At 38.3% G+C, this 16,952-nt stretch overlaps 2 protein-coding genes across 3 annotated transcripts in view; one reads left to right on the top strand and one right to left on the bottom strand.

The window, feature by feature from the left end:
* SLC39A10 (solute carrier family 39 (zinc transporter), member 10) overlaps positions 1-6,922 on the top strand; it is an 81,929-nt gene extending 75,007 nt beyond the window's left edge. Inside the window, exons 10-11 of one of the 2 annotated variants that reach the window (XM_006878745.1) lie at positions 2,877-3,067; positions 6,317-6,922. In XM_006878745.1, the coding sequence (XP_006878807.1) occupies positions 2,877-3,067; positions 6,317-6,475 (350 nt within the window). In that variant the 3' untranslated portion in view covers positions 6,476-6,922. The remainder of the gene's footprint in view (positions 1-2,876; positions 3,068-6,316) is intronic. The other variant, XM_006878744.1, reaches the window with a different exon arrangement.
* A 2,151-nt stretch (positions 6,923-9,073) lies between these two features.
* DNAH7 (dynein, axonemal, heavy chain 7) overlaps positions 9,074-16,952 on the bottom strand; it is a 308,525-nt gene continuing 300,646 nt past the window's right edge. The window contains exons 64-65 of the mRNA XM_006878928.1: positions 11,329-11,432; positions 9,074-9,490 (exon numbers count right to left, since the gene is read on the bottom strand). Coding sequence (XP_006878990.1) covers positions 9,284-9,490; positions 11,329-11,432 — 311 coding nt within the window. The 3' untranslated portion in view covers positions 9,074-9,283. The remainder of the gene's footprint in view (positions 9,491-11,328; positions 11,433-16,952) is intronic.

The raw sequence follows: 16,952 nt of genomic DNA, 5'->3' as shown, positions 1-16,952 counted from the left end.
GAAGAGATTGAATTAGGATCCAGAAGATCAAATAATATAAAAGTTCTTATTTACATCGCCTAATTTGTTTATATTTCAAGAAGATAATATTTTGATAATTAAAATGTTGATCATAAGCCAGTATAAACCCAGCTCAGAGACTAAAATGCTATTTTTCCTTTCCTCCAAAGTATACTAGGTAGAAATGAAAAGGACAATGTTTATAATGCACCGAATGATCCAGGAAAAATAAATACCATATTCATTGTGTATGTTTTATCTATCTGACAGCCGCAGTCAACCTTCCATATCCTTTGTTTCCATATCTGCAGACTGAACCAATTACGGATCAAAACTCAAACATAGCAGGGTGAGAGGTGCAGTGAAATGGTCAGAACAATTGCTCAAAGGCTGAGGGAATTTATTTACATAGTGTTTACATTGTAATGGGTTTCATAAGTACTGTGTAGATGATTTCAAGTATATCGGAAAATGTGAGTAGTGAGTTTGCAATGACTGCTCTATATTCTATGCAGATTTTGGTATATCCCCCCCAACCTCCAGTGAATCTTGGAACCAGTCTTCAGAGGACCCCCAGGCACAACCATCTAGCTTTGGATCACATTAATTTAACAGCCTTTGCAGGCACACCTCATTTGTTGTCTTAATGACATCTCGTCAGCAGGAGGGAAGCAGTATTGATTCATTAAATGAATAGATTGACACATTCAGTATAAATCTCAACCTTCAACTTATTTTTCAATGCTTATACATGTTCATGTTGAGAAGGAAGATGGAGCTAAAGATACCTTTAAGAATTTATAGTCTGAGATTAACTTAGGACATAGATTTTGAATGAAATAATTCATCTTGGTACAGGATCATTGTACATGGTTGTATTGCTGTACTCAGGATAGAGCAGGATTCAGACCTATTGTACATAGGGTCAGTATGAATTGCAGGTGACTTGATGGCACATAACAACAAAAGTAAAACAATTGAGCTACTGTAGTAACACCAAGTTTGAAAAACTTAGGTTAAATCTGATAAGTACAGAATCTATGTGCTCAATACTGAAAATCACCAATAAAACAAAACAAAAAGAAATAGACTATGTTCATGGACTAAGAAGCATAGTATTATTAACATGTCAGTTGGCCCTATGGATTCAATGAAGTTTAATACAAAATCTTGGATTTTTTTTTTTTTTTTTTTTGATAGAGAGCAAATGTCAAAGTTTTTCAAGTAAGGAATTCCAGTAGCAGGGACCATTTTTAAAGAATAGAAAATGTGATCTCAAGACTTATCAGAAAGTCTCAGTAATAAATATAGTTGATGTTGGTGAAATACAACCTCTCACAGGGCAACTTAAGAAAATTGTGGTGAAACAATTGAACATGTAAAAAAATAAATGTCTTTGAGCTATACTCTGTAGATAAAACTTAACTGCGTATGAATCACTGAAATAAATGCAAAACCTAAAATAGAAAACTATTAGAAGGAGAAAATCTTTGTCTTTGAGCAGGCATAGCATTCTTGATATATCTTGTGTCTTGGATAGACACAAAGACCAGATTAAGAATAGACAGACAGATAGATAGATAGATAGATAGATAGATAGATAGATAGATAGATAGATAGATAGAGTGGCAGGCTTTTCCTGCCAAAAGTTGGAATCAACCAAAATGCCCTTCCACTGGGTAATGATGAATAGCAAAATAGTGTTCTTTTACAGAATAGTACAGCAGAGAGGAGTGATGTCTCAGAACAACACTGACCTAAATTAGTCTGACATATATTATACTAAATGGAGAAGGGGGAGGGGGAAGAGCTTCAAAAGGCAAAATTATAGGGGAAAAAACAGATCACTTTGCCTGGGATGGAGATTATGTGCCTGGGAAGTTTTTTTATGATGGAATTGTTCTTGAGTTTGTGTAGTCTTATTTCATGCTAAGTCAGAAGTGTCTTTTTAGTATAGTTGGTAGGTAAATCATTGAAAATATGTTGTTGTTGTTCTTGTTGTTGTTGTTGTTGTTATTATGTGCTGTCAAGTCACCTGTGGCCCATAGCGACCCTATGTACAGCAGCCCTAAAGCCTGCCCTGTCCTGAGCCATTCTCACTGATTCCAGCACACTAACCTTCCTTGCCCCAGTTACTGTGCCAATCCATCTCATTCGGGGTCTTACTCCCCTGTGTGTCCTTCCACCCTTCCAAGCTTGATGTCCTTCTCCAAGGACTGATTCCTCCTGGTCCCATGGCCAAAGTAGGTGAGACAGAGGATCATAATCCCAGCCTCCAAGAAGAAACTTGGTTTCACCTTTATGACAGACTTACTTGTTTGGTGGTACAGTACATTCAAGATTGAAAATATTGGGGGTCGATTTGTGGAGGAAGTCGTTAAGGAGCTTTCCATGGGTGATACAGAAACAAAATTTCAATAGAAGTGTAATTTATATCAAGAAGGAAAGATGAAAGAGAATGGAATTACTAGAGAATGGAAACTCACCTTATCTGTCCCAGATAATGTTGCACTTAAACCTAGTTTGTAGTAATTTTTTTGGAACGGGGATAAATAACAGCGTGTACTAATTTCTTATTCCCTCCTGCTAATCCTTTGTAGTAGTGTCCTTCCCATCGCTCCTCCTGGGAGCCAGGGGCATGTTTTCCATCACTGTATATAGTCTTTGAGACTGTTGTATAAGTGGAATTAATTACTCTGTCATCTTTGGAATCAGTCCATTTTTTTGCATGTGATAAGGTTTAATTTAAGAAGAAAAAACTAAGTTATATGTAATGTCTGTTACTGGAGAAGTATGTATATGTCATTTTTAATTTTGTAATGTATTCAGATTTTTGTTTAAAGTTCAAAACTCTCCTGGTTTTGTCTTCATTTCAGGTGACTTTGCAGTTCTGCTTAAAGCAGGCATGACTGTAAAACAAGCGATTGTGTACAATCTCCTCTCTGCGATGATGGCTTACATAGGCATGCTGATCGGCACCGCTGTTGGGCAGTACGCCAACAACATCACACTTTGGATCTTTGCCATAACAGCTGGCATGTTCCTCTATGTGGCCTTGGTGGATATGGTAAGATAGTTTCTTATTTTTTGTGTGTGTGTTTGTGTGAATTAAGCCTGTAAACAGTATCTTTTCACAAAATGGAAAAGATACTTGGAAGTCAATCTGTATTAAACCTTATAACCCATTTTAAAAATAAATGATCTATGAAATAATTTATCAAGAAGAGACATTTAATTGAGACTTTTTTCTCCATTAAAATATTGAAACTTTCTGACCATGTGATTTTAATGTTCAAAATCATCAATTCAAGATACAATTATAAAATTATATAGTGCTTTGGAGATTATGCAGTGGAAGTGGTAATAAAAGAATTGTTAAAGATTTCTTTAGGGGGGAAAAAAAAGAAACACTGAACCTGCTAGAAAAGCCATTCATGAGAAAGACATGATGTATTTGCAAGGATTTCTCTCGTTTTTCTTATCTTTAGCTGAACATTAAGAACTCAATAACCAATAATTACCTTTTAATAGAATTTTAATATCCTGTGTGCTAAACAGTATATTTATAAAACTCCCAGAAATTTGGATAATTTTTGGTAATGATATTTTCAAATAGATACTGCTTTCACTTTCCTCTTGTAGGCGCTATCACTCTCATTTCAAAATTATAAAACCTAAAATTTAATCATGAAAGTAATGCCTATTCATTAGAGAATGTTTAGAAGAAAAATAAAAAAAAACATTTCTGTGCTAGTGGCCTAGTGTTAAGTAGTTGTGCTGCCAGCTCCAAGGCAGATAGTTCAAATACACCAGCTGCTCCACAGGAGAAAGACGAACAGTCTCCATGCAGTTTACGGCCTTAGGAAACCCCTGAAATGTCAGCTAGGAGTCAGTTCCAACTTGGTGTTCTGTAACAGTAACAACTAGTTAGTAGCCATTTCCTCCTCCTTGGCTTCAGATTTTCTATCCTCATGCTCAGCTGATAACCTTGCTTCCTGTTTCATGGCGCACTCTCCTTTCATGAGTTCCCGTCACCGTGTCAGTTTACCTGCTGTATTTATACCTGTTCCGCAAAGCCTGTGTGCCCAGCTAAACACAGCTCTTGTCCTTTTATAAATATTAATCTCTTTTACAACCATTGTCCTGATGCCAGGCGGAAGCAGCCATATCGATAGTGTGGAAATGATTAGGTTTCAGTCTCTGGTGTAGTTTTCTAAGGACTTTACTTGATCAAGTGATTAAATGGAAAGTTCAGACTGGAATAATGGCCTCATAATCTTTTAATCAGTCGCTATGCACCATTTTCATAGACTTTTAAGCCATGTATGATCAGATTGCTAAAAGCTTTTACACATTTGACCCTCAGAAAATAATTGAATATACTGCAACCCTACCAAAGCTAGTTTGATTAATTGTACTTTTTCTTTAATAAATTTAATAATAATATTTCTTCCTAGGCAAGGATTATGGAATTGACACAACTTTTCTCCTTCTAAATAGAAATGTACTTAAGAAACCAAACGAAAACTTAGTGTTTCATGGAACAGCGAGTCGCCGCCCTTTTTCTGGACATGGAGTGCGCACCTGATTTTTGTAGAAACATGAACGTGCAAATTGAAATGGCAGTTCTTGCACAATTTCGATTAGAATTGGGTGGAAGAATTTATGTTTATAATAATGCAAATTTATCTCATTTGTAATACATTTTAATTTGGATTATTAAATTTGTATAGGTTTTTTCCCCATTTTACTCTGACTTATTTACAAGGTTTGAATACCTTGTTTTTCACAAAAGATCCTTCTCATTTCCTTCACCCCATCCACCCATCAAATTGTGCAACCCTACTGTATCGTTTTAATCAATGGATTATACTTACGACTTCTGTTACTGTGTATTACTGAACATTGTACGTTCATGACCCAGTATTTTAAGTGTTGATTTCCTCTATGCAGCCCATAATTCCACCTCTTTTTTCTCTCCCCAGAGATAATAACTATCCTGAATATTACCTTACTATTCACAAAAAATTTTTTGTACGGCAGGTCTAGTGGTAACAAACTTCTTCAGCTTTTGCTTATCTAAGAGTGTCTTAATTTTACCTTCCTTTAGTTTTTTTAAAAGCTTTCTATTATGATTTAGTTTTACAGAGCAGAGTGGCATTCCATTACACCATTCATGCATACTTTGTTTTAGGATATTGGTTAAAATTCTCTTTATATCATCCCTTTTCCGCTGTTGATTCTCTTGATTTAAGTGTATGTGTTATACCATAGAGACGGATCTGACACAAAGCTGACCCTCCATTTGGTTTTCAGAGGCAGCTAATCGCACAGGAGGAGATTGTCCATCTGTCTCCTATGGAGCAGCTGGTGGCCTTGAACTGCGTGCCTTTAGGATTACAGTGAAGCTTCTTTCTGGGCCACCAGAGTAGTAGTGCTAATGTTGTAGGAGTTTCTCATTAATTTTTCAAATATTTTGAGCTTTATCAAAATTAAGAGAATACACTGTGAGAATAGACCCACAGCATGACTTGGTCCTAGTTGTTACATACCCAGGTTGGAGCTGACTCAGAGCTTACTCTTCAGTAGTTTTCAGAGGCTGTAAATCACACAGGAGGAGATAGCCGTCTTTCTCCTGTGAAACATCTGGTGGATTTGAACTGCCTGCCTTCGGGTTGGCAGTGCAACTCCTTACCACTCCTCCACCAGAGCTTTTTTTTTTTTTTGGTAATAATTTATACTATTTTCTGTTCTGCAAGGAAAATAATGATTTAAAATCACAGAGATAACTATTTGGAATTGCCTCTAAATTTCTATTCCAGCTATCATAAACAGTTGCAAGTAATGATTTGGAACTGGAAAAGAATGTATAAACCAGTTTTTAAATATTTCCAAATTTCTCAGAAAGCACTTAATATCTATCAATGAATATGGGAATTGTGGAACTCTTAGTGTTTTATTGACAATAAGAAGTTGTGTTACACAACTTATAACAAGTATAACAACAGAATTAAGGTCAGTGGCATTGCATTGATTATAAAGTGAGTTATATGTAATATATGTATGTGTGTGTTATTTCATGTGTTTGTTGGCAAGCAGGTAGGGAATAGATTCTGTCTTTGTTGCATATATAGACAGAGTAAATATCTTTCTCTGAGTTTGACTAAAATATGTCTTACAGTTAGTTCTGATCAATAAAACCATTATGTTATTTGTACTTAAGATTTTGGTCGTTTTCTTAAGTAGGAGGATGTAAAAATATTCATGGAGGAAGATCGTACAAGGTTGCTTCTTCCTTATCTGTTTCTTATTTCAGCTTCCAGAAATGCTGCATGGTGATGGTGACAATGAAGAGCATGGCTTTTGTCCTGTGGGGCAGTTCGTTCTGCAGAACTTAGGATTGCTCTTTGGGTTTGCCATCATGCTGGTGATTGCCCTCTATGAAGACAAAATTGTGTTTGACATCCAGTTCTGACCAGTCCCGGTAATCGCCGTGGATCACGAGAATGGTGTCATGCAGCTTTGCATTTCCTGTACTGTATGCACAGTGCTCAAATAAAAGTCAGTGGCTTGCACTACTTACAACTTCCATAGATTTGAGCCTAAAAGACTGGTGCTCAGTACTGTTTTCCCTGAAGGAATGAGTTTTTTGAAACAAAGTTGTGATAAAGGAGAAAATGGGACTCAACCAGTGTTGATGTAGGTTTGATTAAGACTTTTTAAAATAATCATATAAAACACTAGTCTCTTTATTAGTAGAAACTTCTGTGGCTATGCAGAACTAGAAATTGAACCAAAAAAAATTAGAAAAAAAATCATTTAAACTTCAAAAATATTTTAAATGGACTTTGGGCAGGTTTTTTGTTTGTACTTAAAAATGAATTGTAGTGTTCTGTAATTCAGCTACATACATGTGGTAATAGGGATCAACTTGACACGTTTGAAACCACGTAAATAGATTGTAGCAATTAGAGGAAAGCTCAGGCTGCATTCAGTATGGATTTAGCATTGGGAAGACCCTTATTCTTGAATCTAGAGTTACTATTTTTGTACATATTTGCATAGTGTTTAAACTTGCAGCCTAAACTACTGAAAATTGTGATTGTATGTTTGTGTGAGCTTCAGTTTAATGAAAGATTCCTAATGGTTCTTTGTATTAATATTATACTTGGTGTTTGGGGTTTTTTTTTTTTAAATTTTGTTTTTTCTTTGAGCTTTTTGAAGGGGTCGTGGTGGGACATGTGGCAAATTTCTTTTTTCTTAAAATTGTAACCCTCTAGAATATATAAAAATGTGATGAACCCAAAGTCTTAAGTATTCAGTTTCCCTGCTTTAACAGTACTAACTAAATGACTAGTAAATTTGAGTTCTGAATGTATACATTGCTTTACCAGTTTAACCAAGAGCACATGCTGTGGTTGGTGCAGAGGTTGTAAAGCAGAAACTCCAACTTCTTGTCCATAATCTGTACATGAAGTGACAATTAAGAGAGTTCCTAGGATAATCTCCATTGGTACCTTGACTATCATGGTAGCATATGATTTAGAATATACATCTAAACAACAAGGCAGAAATCACTTGATCATTTTGTGCCAAGAAACACTGTTGGTGCCTGGTAGGGATTAGTGTCTCTTGTAGGTGCCCTGTGTACCTCCTACCATAATTGTAAATGAATTGTGAGAAGTGCAAGCCATGTTTATCCTGAATTTTGACCTAATAATTTGTAGTATTAGTCAAATGCATGTAGCTTTCTGTTTACATATTGTGCCATATGATCTTCATTTATGCCAGGTAAACTGTATTTGAACTGTGTGCAGCTGGCTTTGTTTTAATCTGCTTGGTAACCAATGTAGCTGCTTTGAAAAATCTTAACCATTCACATATTTTTAAGAGCCAAACTTCTTTCATTCCATTTAAAATGTTTTCACTTACTTTTCTTCCTTTTCACTTAACTCCATCAACTTTAAAACAAACAAAAAAACTTAGAGCAGCACATGCATCCAAGTATTAGTAGTTGCTAGTGTTTCCTCTTTGTGCTCTAAGTGAGGGAATTTAGATAGTGTTACTTTAATTTATGCTTAATTTTGGAAAATACCTTTTTTCTGGCTGTCTCCGTTGCCTCCTTGTGACAAGTGGGAGTTTTATACATTATTTTTCATTTTTGGCACTGAATTAGGACAGTTGTCATCTCATTGCTGGGCGCTTCAAGCAACTTACCTAAAAGGTGCTGATATTTTATTTAGTACTGCCAACTTCAAGATATTTAAATATCTTTCTTTCTGAACCAGTTCTATTTATAGTTTGCTTTCGGGTTTTTACACCCAAAGTGGATTCTGCAATTCTGCATTCCAGAGTTAAAATGGCTTTGTTTTAAAATGTTTATGAAAGGCACAGCTGGAATATACTCCCAGTCTTAAAAAGAAATGCCAGATTTAAATAGGTTATGCTGGAGTATGTAAAGTTTTGTAATCTCTCAAAAGTGGTATTGTCTTTTAATTGCTAGAAATTTTTTAAACCTTTTAAGAGGGCTGTAACAGTTGCTGCTAGGGTTTTGTTAGGGTTCCATTAGTACTTAGTTTCCACGTCATTCTGATGTATAGCTTATGTCTTAATAGACAATCTGAATTCCACTACATTTCTGTTTGGCTCCAACATTCCATTTAGCTTGACCAGACTAATTTAACATGTGTTTGTTGGAGGTCATTACTGTTACGTGTACAATGCTGTCACTGTGTGACATCCATATGAATTTTTGGTGTATATCACATTGCATTCAATCAGCTGTGATTATGCTTAGAAATATTATAGTAACTAGGTGCAGTGTGAATTTTTTCATTAAAAGTAAGTGGCTTAAATGTGATTATGGTCCTGCAAGGTAATACTTGCTAAAATACCCAAACTTTTTTTGTTTAACTGAATCATTTTTTTAAAGAATTTATAAAGCTGGAGGTATCAAATGCTGTTTGTTTTATTTTTCATTGTCAACAGTGGTGTGTCATTTTATGTATGTTCCTAATGCTTATGGAACTCGCCCCAAATAAAGTTATTCAAAAAGAGCCGTTATACTGGTGTGTTTTCTTTAGTCTTTATTTTAAAAGATTTACTTAACACTGAAATATGAATCATTTAAAATTCAGGCTGTGTTTGCACATAAATCAATAAATACATAGTTAAGATTAATTCTAGTAAAATTAAAGCAAAAGTGGCGAAAATCATTTACAGAGTAAAACGTACTTTCCTACTCAACCATGTACGAAGTAGCAACAGGGGAAATGAGATCTCGTTATGCGTTGAGTTGGCATAACAGTGCTACTCCTCGCCCAATCCAGTGCTCCTTGGGTTGGTCAGAGGGCAGAGTCATGGCGATCACGAAATTGGTGGAATGGCCGGTAGTGGATAATGTTCCTCTCCGCTCACTCGTCTTATACAGTGGAGCAAGGTAACTCGGTCGTTCGGGTATATCTGCCCTCTTACAGGGCTTTAGCCACATCTGGAAGAAAATGTAGGAATCCTCTTAACTGAATTGTTTAGAGTACATTAGGTTCAATTCTATCTGCCAGTTTCCATGGCCCCAGTTTTATTTCTTCCAGCAGTGCTGCTCTTGTGCACTTTACTATTATTTCGAATGATCTTCAGAACCGGTTTGGAAACCGGGAGAAAAAGAAGTGTGCTGTTCTCACACACTTCGTTATGTGCTGTCGAGTTGGAACTGACTCAGCTGACCCACCAATAGGTGTGCAGAGACTGTAAGTCACACGGAAGGAGTCTGCTCTTCTTTCTCCTAAGGAGTGGCTAGTGGATTTGAACTGCTAGCCTTTGGTTTGGCAGCATAACACCTTGCTCACTAGGCCACCAGAGCTCCATTTTAACCAGACTGCTGCTTGGAGGCAAGGATTTTGAAAGTCCATGTCGTATACTTTGGGCATGATGTCAGTAGTAACCAGTCATCGTAGGACATCATGCTTGGAAAGGTAGAAGATAAGCCCCGGAGAAGACCCTGGATGAGATGGGTTGACACTGGCAGTGGATTGGGAGTGTTGGAGATGGAGAAGTTGGCTCAGGATAGGGCAGGTTTCAGAGCCAATCGTAGTGTCTCTGAATCATGGTCAAAAGCACTGTACTTACCTGGGGGTCACTTTTGACACAACAGAAACCAGATAAACTTTGAAAGGACAGAACTACCACTACTGATAATTAAAAGTGTCTGTATAATTGATGGCCAGCTGTCTCCCAAAATTCTGAAGGTTGGGGGGTTTTTTGTTTTGTTTTGTTTTTTTTTAATCAATGGTTTTGTAACTAGATTTCATTGCCTCACACATCATACAGTGAATCAGGCGCACCTTAGTCTCCAGCCTGATATTTTAGTCTAGGGCACTTGAGAGAGATCTTACCAGGTTGAAGCCCTTTATCCTCTTAGCCTAGTACAATTTTGAGGAATACCTTACCTGGTTTAAATCCTTTACTGACATTTTGCCTCTCCACCCTGCAACCTATAGGGGAGCATCATTCTTTTTCTGCCCTTTCAGGATTTTTGCATTTAAGGAAGGAAAACTTATCTGGATTACTGCTAGGTTTACTCTGAATCACAGACCCTGCTCTCCTTTGGTTCTCTTCAAATGATGTGCTGAATCAAAGCATGTTCCCCTGAGACATTTCAGAGTTAACAATGTCAGCATTCAGTTAATGCAGACATCACACAGTCCAGGAACGTACTCGACATGGACCAACCAGACTCTCAGGTGTTCCTCTTAATGGCTTTTAACTGCTAAAAGCTTTCAGGTGCCATGTGAACTGATCCCTTTATGAATTGCTAGAGGGCAGCTACCTTGAAAGGGCACGTTGTGTGATAACTATGCACCCTTCTGGATAGAGGCCATCTTGAAAGGTGGAACTGGATGGATGCCCTGTGACATCTAGACAGCTAATCAGAAAGACACCACCTTGGAGCCCAGTGGCATGCGATCACTAATTAGCTTATTTCACCTTTTGGGAAGATAGCCCCACTTTTCCTAAAAGTGCTGAATAAAGATGAACTGTATGCATAACCTTGCATAATGATAAGCATCTCCTCAGCACCTTCCCTTGGTGAGGCAGGGTTGGGAAGCTCATAGCCTATTTCCTGTATGCTAGCGTATATAATAAAAGTGCTTTCCCCCAGTTCTAACCCATCTCTCCAAATTTTTTTTTTCGGGAAACAGCTGAACCACATTGGTGCACCCATAGGAAAATATGAGTATGAGAGAGAGAGAGAGTGTGTGTGTGTGTGATGTGTGTCTGTGCGTGCCTATAGTTTTCCTCAACCCCATTATGTTTATAGAATATACTAACCACAGGCACTGTATCATAAAGAATTTTGGGGTAAGATTCTCCAAGTTTCTTGGTCTTTTTATTCCAGGAAGCACCATCCAGAAACAATCCATAAATAAAAACACCTAAATGTAAAATAAATGGGTTAATAAAACACTTTTAATATGTATACTGATCGATATCTGCATCTAAAATTCCTATATGTGAACATGACGTAGATAAAAGATTAGCCGCCTAAGGCTTGTTCTAAAACAAAAGCAAATTGTTCTCAGTGCTTTGTTTTACAGGCCTTATTTCAAGAACTCCTGTACTTTGCAAGGTGAAATAATGGAATAGTAAATTTAAGTGTTGCTTCTAAAACAGAATGGAAGGCAAAAGGTTCAAGGAATTTTAAATTAGCCCCATGGGAAATTCTGTTTGAAGACTTCATTAGATTGGCCAGTGATTCTAATATGGTCAGCGGCCCTGAAAGTTGGGAAAAAAAATTAATTATAGGGATCCCAGCAGCTACGAGGCAGCAAGCAAACGCAGAAAGTACCATTCTGTGGATTTCCAACACCCTGAGAATTAAATCTCAATCTCCTTTGATTTTTTAAAAATGCATCCTCATTGCCAAGACCTCTCTTTAGTCTCTCAGGTAGGAAGACAAGAGATGAACCCTAATGTAATGTCACACAGTAACAACTGAAAATGACCATGGATTAGGAGATTAATGAAATGCAGGTTACTTTCTTCAGACACACATTTGTGTAAAGCCTCCTACACTGACTTCTGGTATCCGCACGTGAAAATATGAAGATATATATGATAGAGCACAGATATGAAGAGGGCAATACGGTATGCAGAAAGACCCACGATTTAGTTACTAATTTGTGCAACTGAAAAAGTCATTGAATCTCAGGCCCTGTTAGAGATTTTGTAATAGAAGGATGCCTGCTCTGTCTACTCTCTCTGTTAGACTCCCAACAGTCAGTACAAATAAAAGTACTTTGTAAATCAGAATACCAACTCCTGACACCTGCTGGAGCAATGATGTCTAATAGGACACTCTGCAATGACACAGTGCCCAGTATGGTAGCCACTATCTCTATGTAGTTACTAGGCATTTGAAACCTAACTAGGGTGATCAAGGCACTGAATATTTACCTTTACTTACAGTCAAATTTCAATACCCATGTGGACAGTCTGAGAGGGAAGTTTTGTTTTCTCCCTTCTGGATTTTAAATTATGGGAAGAAAAATTTAGAATAAAATATCCATTTTATTACCTGGAAAAGCACCACCCAGTAACTATCAAAGTGAACTGATCAAACTGAATAGAAGGTATACTTTGAACCACAGACCGTGTGATCAAGGGCCACCTAAGGAAGAGCAAGGATTTGAACTGTGCATCTTTGGGTTGCCAGCACAACTCCTTACCATTAGGCCACCAGAGCTCCCTATTAATTACATATGTTACTCTTGTTAGCTGTCATCGAGTACAACTCATAGTGACCCTATGCAATGTATCTGAAGCCTGTCCTCTCCTGTGCCATCCTCACAATCTCCGACACACTTGAGCCCTTTGCTGTAGTCACTGTGTCAATCCACCTGGTTGAAGGTCTTATCTATAATCACAGATAATAAACCTCTAACTGAGCATACTATCTCTACTTGCTTATCTAACACAGATTTGTGAGTACAACTGGAGCTGGGTCTGTTTGCTCAAACTCTTCAGCTGGTATTGCATTATTTCCTGGGGCCTTGGTTTTTTGCCAGTGCCTTCAGTCAGTACAGCTTGGACTTCTTTGAATATCACTCACGATGTCAGTTTGAAGACTAAGATATGCCTGATCCTAATGATGGTACTTTCAGTTGCCTTGTATGTATGCACCTAACAGGCTGGACAGTAAATAAGGAAGACTGAAGAAGAAATGATGAGTTTGAATTATCATTTTATGTGAAGAGTATTGAGTTTATCATGGATTGCTAGAAGAATAATCTGTATTGGAGAACGTACAACCAGTGTGATCCTTAGAAGAAAGGATGATGAAACTTCGTCTCACATACTTTGAGCATGTTGTTAGAAAGTGCCAGTCTTTAGGGTGGAAAAATGATGCTGGGAAAAGTAGAGGATCCTGCCAAGAGAAGAAGACTCTTGAGACAGAGTGAAGCAGTGAACAGAACAATGGGCATGGCACAGACCTTGAGGATGGCACAGTCAGGGACAGCTTTCACTCTGGTGGTGGTAATAGGGTTGCTATGAGTTGTCAACTCCCTGCACCTAACAACAATATTCTCTGCTTGAGGAGAAAAGGAAGGGTACAAACACAAGAGTCCATTCCAAGGAGTATTGAAGGGAGTAACCTCCCTTCAACCTAACAATATCACAACAAATGGAATGGGGACTTTCAAAACTTTAATTCCTTATAGTCAGATAAGCGCCTTAAGGAAACAGTACATAGAATGTTACACTGAACTTTCACACTAAATCTCTCCAGTCACTCTCGGTCATCTTTTGCGTATTCCTTGCTTGTTCAGTTTCTGGTTCCCTTTCCACTGTGTAGAGCTCTCCAGTGATGACTGTGAGTCATCCAGTATAACACCAAAAACCCTAGTGGTAAGGGTCTGCCCTGCAATGGCAAAGGCACTAGGTTTGAATCCACCATCTGCTGTGCAGAAGGATGGGTAATCAATCTCCTTTAGTGCGATTTGCTGCTTCTCAATCCCTGCTGGTGCATCAGCTATGAGTTGATTCCCACTTAACGACACACAACAACAACATGTAACAAACACCACCAACACTTAGGCAGACACTTCGAGAATGTAGGACAGTGACCCTCAAAATGTCCTCCAACAAGTTTAAACCAGTCTTATAAATGAGGCTATCCTGTTCTTGAGAACCAGGAACCAGACATAGACACATACTAAAGTGTGTTAAAGGACAGATTGGGGGAGGGGTAGAGATCAGAAAGACTCTGCTTTTGGCCCAAGCTCTTCTCAGATGGGATCTATGTCTTCCTCATTAGGGTCTCCTGAGAAAATGGTTCCTTTGGAAACCACTCTCCTCATCCCCCTCCCCCCAACTTTTCAAGCTAACCTTATGGGTTCTCATTTTTATTTACAAGCTGATTATTGTCATGAACTGTGGAGTCGGAACCAACCCCTTAGTGGGTTTTCAGAGGCTGTAAAGCACAGGGGAGATTGCCTATCTTTCTCCCAAAAAGCAGCTGGTGAATTCAATCCATGTGCCGGTGAGGGGGCAGTGCAACTCCTTCCCACCACGGCATTAGAGCCCTGGAATCTACTTTCTTGTGGTGGTGGTTATGTGCTAACCTTTGAGTGGGTCTTCAGAGGCACTTAGTCACCTATGAGGAGCTTACCCATTTTTCTACTTAGGAAGGAAAAATCTGGAATGACTTAAGACTAATGTGTTCACAGTATATATGTTTACAGTAAAAATGAGCATGCTTGCTCATTCAAAACAGTAAAGTTATGATTTAAATATTCCAAGCAGCAGTGTATGATACAGAACCAATGGTAATGAAGAAAAAAGTTCAAGTTACATTGAAGCTACTGGCAAAAAAAAATAAGGCCCTAGGAGTCGACAGGACACCAACTGACATGTTTCAGTTAACAGATGCAGCCCTGGATATGCTCACCAGTTTGTGTCTGGAAATTTGAAAGACAGCTACTTGGCCAATGAAATGGAAGAGATCCATATTTGTTCCCTTTTCCAAGAAAGGTGATCCAACAGAATGTGGAAATTATCGAACTGTATTATTCATATCAATGCAACAAAAATGTTGCTGAAGATGATGCAAAAAGATCTAGGACTGCCAGAAGTTCAAGCTAGGTTTAGAAGAGGCCTTGGCACCAGGGATATCACTGCTGATGGTGGATGTGTCTTGGCTGAAAACAGAGAATACCAGAAGGAAGTCTATTTGTGCTTTACTGACTATGCAAAGGCATTTGACTGTGTGTTTCACAACAAATTCATCACTACTGTCTCTTGATCATATGTTGTTTCTTACTAGCAGTAAAGAAATCAAAAGAGGCACTGCATTGAGAAAGCCTACTATCAAAGATCTCTCCAAAGTACTAAAGAGCAATGATGTCAGTATGAAGACTAAGGAGTATCTGATTAAAGCCATGAACTTCTCAATCACTTGCCATTAATCTGAATAAAGATGACAGAAGAAGAACTGATGCCATAGCAGATTCTCCAGAAGGTTTTCAGTGGCAGTTAACTGCATGGGAGGAGATTGCCCATCCTTCTCCAGAGGGAGCGACTGTGGGATTCAAACTGTGTGCCTTAGGGATTTCAGGACAGCTTTTTACCACTAGGTCACAAGAGCTCCCTATGCCATGGAGAAATAAAATCCGCTAGCATGAAGTTCAAATCCCCCAGCTGCTCTGTGGGAGAAGGATGTGCAGTCACCTCTCGTGCAATGCACCACCTCTGAAGACCCCCTGGAGGGTCAGTGATGAGTCTGTTCTTTCTTGATGACACACAACAACAACAACAACATGCCATAGTTTTCTTCTTAAAAAACAGGGACAACAGTCAAACTCATGACCTAGGGCTATTTTTGAGGCTCAGATGTAAAGGGCTTGGGCAGCATTGAGAACCCAGCACCAGCACAGAGTGACTCTACAGTATGTGCCCATGAACGTCTTCTTCGTCAAGTCCCACCTTAAACACTCCTCCTCTTCCCCTTTCCTACAGGTTTAGTTTGAAGTCAATTCTTTTTCTTTCTTGGTATTTTCTTGGGCTATCTGATTATATTTTCATTTTTATGTGTGTAGGGACTCAAACATCTACGTATTGGTACATTTCAGGCATGTAATATAGAGATATATATACACAGAAAATGTATTTTTTAAGACCCTATAAAATTTAGGAAATAATAAACTAAACAATTTAGCAGGAAGTTGTTAAATTCCCTCAGGCATGCAGCAATGTGTCTGGTCCGAGTGTATTAGGAGTAAACAATTCTGAATAAATGGTCAGATTAATGATGACTTGGACATCTATGGCTGGAATAAAAATTATTAGGTTTTAACATATTACTTGATTCAGTGAATTTTTCTCTAAGCACTTAACTGTTCTTAAATGTGTTGTTGCAATAAAAATGTTAGAATTTAACATGAAAGAAAACGGTTCTAAAAGGTAGGTAAGGGGAGGGGAAGGTAGTTAAGAATGTTGGGCTAAAGCCAAAACAATCAAATCCATTGTTGTTGAGTCCATTATGATTCACAGGGAGCCCGCAGGGTGGGGAAGAACCGCTCCTCGGGGGTTTTCCAGGAACTGCTTGGACAAAAAGAACCAGCAGAACTGTCCTGGAGGACGGACAGCCAGAGTGCTCCCAGGAGTCGAGGCTGGTGAGACCAGCCCATCCCAGAGAAGGACATCGTATCCGGTAAAATAGTGGATCAGCAAAAAAGAGGAAACCCCTCAACAAGAGGGACAGAGAGCACCATGTTTCATTCTGTTGTCCTTAGTCCTTATGATCAAAACCAACTTGACAACATCTAACAATAGTCTTTCTGTAAGCAAACTGCCACACCTTTCTCCTGTGGAGCAACTAGTGGGCTCAAAGGTCTAACCTTATTAACATCCACGTGCTTTAAACATTGCATCACCAGGGCTCTTACAAGGATTAG

Source organism: Elephantulus edwardii, unplaced genomic scaffold (assembly GCF_000299155.1).
Source record: "Elephantulus edwardii isolate Elephantulus edwardi_28Jun2011 unplaced genomic scaffold, EleEdw1.0 scaffold00001, whole genome shotgun sequence".
NCBI lineage: Eukaryota > Metazoa > Chordata > Mammalia > Macroscelidea > Macroscelididae > Elephantulus > Elephantulus edwardii.
This window is presented reverse-complemented; position numbering and strand designations above follow the sequence as displayed.